Source organism: Neoarius graeffei, chromosome 6 (assembly GCF_027579695.1).
Source record: "Neoarius graeffei isolate fNeoGra1 chromosome 6, fNeoGra1.pri, whole genome shotgun sequence".
Lineage (NCBI taxonomy): Eukaryota > Metazoa > Chordata > Actinopteri > Siluriformes > Ariidae > Neoarius > Neoarius graeffei.
Window position 1 is genome coordinate 697291 of NC_083574.1, and position 5000 is coordinate 702290.

General features: G+C 46.7%; 1 protein-coding gene across 7 annotated transcripts in view; it reads left to right on the forward strand.

Moving 5' to 3' along the window:
- The window catches only part of LOC132887650 (rho GTPase-activating protein 42-like), a 118945-nt gene that overhangs the window by 71217 nt on the left and 42728 nt on the right, over positions 1-5000 (forward strand). For 6 of the 7 annotated variants that reach the window (XM_060923119.1, XM_060923117.1, XM_060923118.1 and 3 more), the window contains 8 exons: positions 125-225; positions 989-1098; positions 1752-1808; positions 2941-3019; positions 3552-3591; positions 3772-3834; positions 3983-4057; positions 4970-5000. The exon at positions 4970-5000 is cut by the window's right edge and continues 54 nt beyond it. In XM_060923119.1, coding sequence (XP_060779102.1) covers positions 125-225; positions 989-1098; positions 1752-1808; positions 2941-3019; positions 3552-3591; positions 3772-3834; positions 3983-4057; positions 4970-5000 — 556 coding nt within the window. The remainder of the gene's footprint in view (positions 1-124; positions 226-988; positions 1099-1751; positions 1809-2940; positions 3020-3551; positions 3592-3771; positions 3835-3982; positions 4058-4969) is intronic. The other variant, XM_060923116.1, reaches the window with a different exon arrangement.

Below are 5000 nucleotides of genomic sequence, written 5' to 3' on the forward strand. Positions count from 1 at the left end.
AGCTAAAATATCAGCTGTAATGTGGTGTGTGTGTGTGTGTGTGTGTGTGTGTGTGTGTGTGTGTGTGTGTGTGTGTGAGAGAGAGAGGAAATGGAGAATGAAGAGTTTCTATCTGGTCTTGCAGGACCTTTGGGCTGTACCTGGACACGACATTACTGCACTTACGATAAAGCGAGTAAGACGTTCAGCGTGACCAACACCGAGAGCAAGAGCTCCAACAAACAGGTGCCGAGACTTTGGGGAGGTTTTGGGGAGATTAGATGGTGTGTGGTGTTGGGATTCACTCAGGACATTTAGCTGACAGCAGAACGATGGTGGTGATGATGATGATGATGATGATGAAGCTGCTCTTCAGCAGAAAACTAATGTCCCGAATCAGATGAGGTTCAGATCGTACAGTAAATAATTAAAGTGTGTATTAATGATTAAATCATTCCATTGTTCTACTCTGACTTTACAGCAGTTCACAAAAAATGATTAAAAACCTCTCTGAAGTGAAACTGTACGGAATTACTGATCCGGTTTTAAAATGTTTTCACTTCCAGCAGCTGAACGGCTCTTTTCTGTAAATAAAATGTTTATCTCTCTCTGTGAGGTCAGTCACGTCTTAAACAAAACTCCACGTGACTCAGGAGGGATGCGACAGTAAAACGCTCTCCCTCCTGAACTCTGACCTCCTGATGACGCCGCAGCATGACTGTGCTGTCTGAGTGGGAGGGGCCTCTCTCTCTCTCTCTCTCTCTCTCTCTCTCTCTCTCTCTCTCTCTCTCTCCTGTCAGTCACAGTGACACTGAACAGGGACGGTGTCTGTGAACTCATGTATGTGGAAGAGGGCGGATAGCGCTTTCCTCCGAGCGTGTTACAGCGTGTGAGCAGCAGTTCAGAAACCTGCAGCCGATTCATGTGTCTCAGAGGAAGCAGCTGTTAGTCCTGTGGTGTTTTAAATCCAGGGCAGTTCCTCACTCGGTTCCTCTGGTTCTGTCTGTAGAGTGACGTCGTGTCGAACCCAACGGAAGTGTTCAAGCTCAAGTCGTGCATCAGGAGAAAAACCGACTCCATCGACAAGCGCTTCTGTTTCGACATCGAGGTGGTAGAGAGGTGAGTAAACACACACACACACACACCACACACACACACTGTTTCACATTCCTCCTTTCTTTTTCACACTGACTGCATCTCTGTTTCTGACATTGTGCGTGTCCCACATGTGTGTGCATGTATGCGTGTGTGTGCCCCATGTGTGTGTTCAACGTGTGTGTGTGCCCCGTGTGTGTGTGTGTGTGTGTGTGCCCCATGTGTGTGTTCCACGTGTGTGTGTGTGTGTTTGCCCCGTGTGTGTGCGTGTGCCTCGTGTGTGTGTACTGTGTGTCATGGCTGTTTAATGTACACAGCTGTGCAGAAGTGAAGATGAGGATTTAAAACACACACGATACAGAAAAGTAAACTTTATGAATGAAGTAAGTGAGCTCCGCCCACACTGTGACTCTGTGGAACCCGACACGGTTCTGCAGGAACCTTCAGCTCTCTCGTGGTTCTGTTCAGAGCAGACTTCCTGCTTTTCTTCTGAACATTATCATATTATTAATGACAGCAGTGACTCTGCTTCATCAGGCAGTATTTTACAGTAAACACACACACACGCGCACACACACACACACGCGCGTGGTGTTTATGATGTGTGCAGTGTGTATATGACCTGGACGTCGTCTCGTGTTCTGTGATTGATGTGTTTGTGTTTTGTGGTGATGTAGAAATGCTGTGTGTCGTGGAACTCTTTTCAGACCCCTGCAGTTTTTCTGTAAAGTTCGGTATGTGACACTTACTCTGTCTGTGTGTGTGTGTGTGTGTGTGTGTGTGTGTGTGTGTGTGTGTGTGTGTCTGCCTGCATGAGCAACGCTTTTTTAATTCCACATTTCATTAATTCCAATCAAACACGTTGTTGTTGTTGTGTTTTTATATAATTGCACTCGATCCTCTGCCACCTGGTGAGTTTTGAGGAGCTGTGAGGGCACGAAACACACTGCACTGATCCCAGCTCGCCTGCACATCATCTCCTCTCATAGCACTGCTTTAATTCAGGATGTGTTTATTATCGTGTGTTTGTTTTGTGGTTCACAAAGGGCTCCTCTGACACAGCGATGGTTAATATCACATCCCCGTTTGAGAGCGGCTCCATGATTTCAGCTCTAATTTGCACCTCTCACGCTGAGAAGGATGAAAAGTGAAGAAAACACAGCACACAATGAGGCATCAAACCGGCTCTTCATATTAATGAGGCAATTCAGCAAATCTAAAAAGCTCCTTGTTCACGCCGGAGAAGCCGAGAGCCGCGATTCCTCTTTCATCACAGATTAAAAATCAGACTGAAGTGGAAACAGTTTATAGCCCGAGCCGAGAGACGACTCGAAGCTCATTAATAGCTGTTGAACCGCGTTCAGATAAACCGCAGGAGGGTTCAGGGCCGAGTGGGAGGGGCTTATCTGTAATATCGGGTTTATTAACACAGCTGAGGAACGCGCTCATGTTTACAGCCACGAGGACACGCTGGAACTCAGGAAGTGTTCATGGGCGTGGTCAGAGTGAAAGGTGGCGTGAACGCGCCGTGATGAAGTGGAACGAACCCTGATGATTCACACGCCTCACACACACACTCTGTTCACGCCTCACACGCACCCACGCAGCTCACTCCATCATAGTGATGGTGTTTTTGATTGTCTGCTCCATTCAGCCCACTTCGTCTGTACTGTGTGCATTACTCATGTGCGCCCCCTTCTGGCCGTAGTGTCTTAAATCTCCACACGCGCACCATGTGGTGATCAGATTCAGATCGAGTTCCTTTTGTGAAACTTTCTGATTAATCGACACAATGAGAGACTGAATTAATATTTCAGTTAGTCTAAAGATATAAACCGTGTGTGTGTGTGTGTGTGTGTGTGTTAGACATGGTATCATCACCTTGCAGGCTCTGTCTGAATCTAACAGGAGGATGTGGCTGGAAGCGATGGACGGCAAAGAGCCAGTGAGTTTCTTTCATCAGCATCATTTATATGTTTCTCTCCAGGGTTCTCTCTGCATTTCTCATGTTTTTCTCCACGTTTCTCACTGCAGCTCAGCTGATTAAAGTTCTGAGACTCTGAGCTGGATTTTATTTGCATCTCTGCTGTGGGTTAGATCCAGACTCTCTCTCTAATAAAACTGTAGGTATTTGTTGTAAATGTTCAGCCTGTGCAGTGTCAGTAGGTGGCGTTGTTTCCTCACGGTTCCCAGGCTCATGCCAGTAGAGGTGATTGGCTCCACTAATTACCCCCTGCTAATTACCCCTCAGGATAAACTCTGGCTGCACCGCCCTGAGCAGGAGAAAGTGTTTAGGGAAGATGAGTGAATTATTATTCTGTGTCTGTTCCTTCAGATTTTTACAGATATTCATTCAGTCGCTGCTTTATCCTGGTCAGGCGTGCAGTGTTTTAATCTCAGTCTTTCCCTGTGAGAAAATAAGAAGTGTGTTTATAACATTCTGCTGAAGTGTGTGTGTGTTTAATTCCCTGTGTTAGATTTACAACCTGCCTGTAGTCCTGAGCAAGAAAGACGAGAGTGAGTAACTCCTCTTCCCCTTTACAGTACACACCTCCTCCGAGCCTCCCCGGGAGCTCGGTGTTTATTACAGTGTTATTACGGACGTTTCATTGGTGTGTTGATTCTCCGACCTGCTTTACAGTCTGAAAGTTGTGAGGTTTGTTCACTCAGAAGTTTCTCCTCTGTGTTTAATCGCAGCTCATCTGAACGAAGCTGGTTTTAATTTTGTGAGGAAGTGCGTCAGCCTGGTGGAGGCAAGAGGTGATGTACAGCAGGGCTGTGTGTGTGCGTGTGTGTGTGTGTGTATGTGTGTGTGTGTGTGTGTGTGTGTGTGTGTGTGTGTGTGTGTGTGTGTGTGTGTGTGTTTTAATGACTGTATAAACCCCTTTCTTCTTTTGTTCCTCATCAGGCATTAATGTGATGGGACTGTACCGTATCGGAGGCGTTAACTCTAAAGTGCAGAAGCTGATGAACACCGTCTTCTGTAAGATGCCCTGCCATATATATATATATATATATATATATATATATCATGAAATAAATGAGGGATAAAGATGAGGATGTAAATCGAGACTCTGAGGCTGAGATCCCCCGGGTGTGACTAATGCTTGTGCGCTAATGTTAGCGATATTAGTCTTTAGGGGATGTGTGGAGGACATTAAGGTTATTTCCCATTTTGCATATTCATAGATTCTGGTGTTTGTACTGAGGGTGAAGGTGTAGAGAAGATCCTCAGGTGTATCTCGGAGGGATTTGTGATTAGCCTTTAGCTCAGTTCTGGCTGTCAGAGGAGAAACTCCCACTGAGCCTCGAACTCACGTTAATGTGTTACGTGTATAGAACCATCTGCTGGTCACTCGGAGCGCGTACTCACTGTCCGTTTCCCGTCACATCACAGCGTCTCCGCGAATTGTCCTGCAGTGTGAAATAAATCCACACTTCAACAGATTAGTAATACATCTCATCTCATCTCATTATCTGTAGCCGCTTTATCCTGTTCTACAGGGTCGCGGGCGAGCTGGATCCTATCCCAGCTGACTACGGGCGAAAGGCGGGGTTCACCCTGGACAAGTCGCCAGGTCATCACAGGGCTGACACATAGACACAGACAACCATTCACACTCTCATTCACACCTACGCTCAATTTAGAGTCACCAGTTAACCTAACCTGCATGTCTTTGGACTGTGGGGGAAACCGGAGCACCCGGAGGAAACCCACGCGGACACGGGGAGAACATGCAAACTCCGCACAGAAAGGCCCTCGCCGGCCCCGGGGCTCGAACCCGGACCTTCTTGCTGTGAGGCGATGCCGCTAACCACTACACCACCATGCGGCCTTGTTTATTACATGTCACTGTAAATAAAATTATTATTATTATTATCACTACTTTTTCAGCACCTAAAGCTCCAGCAGACGTGGACTTGGA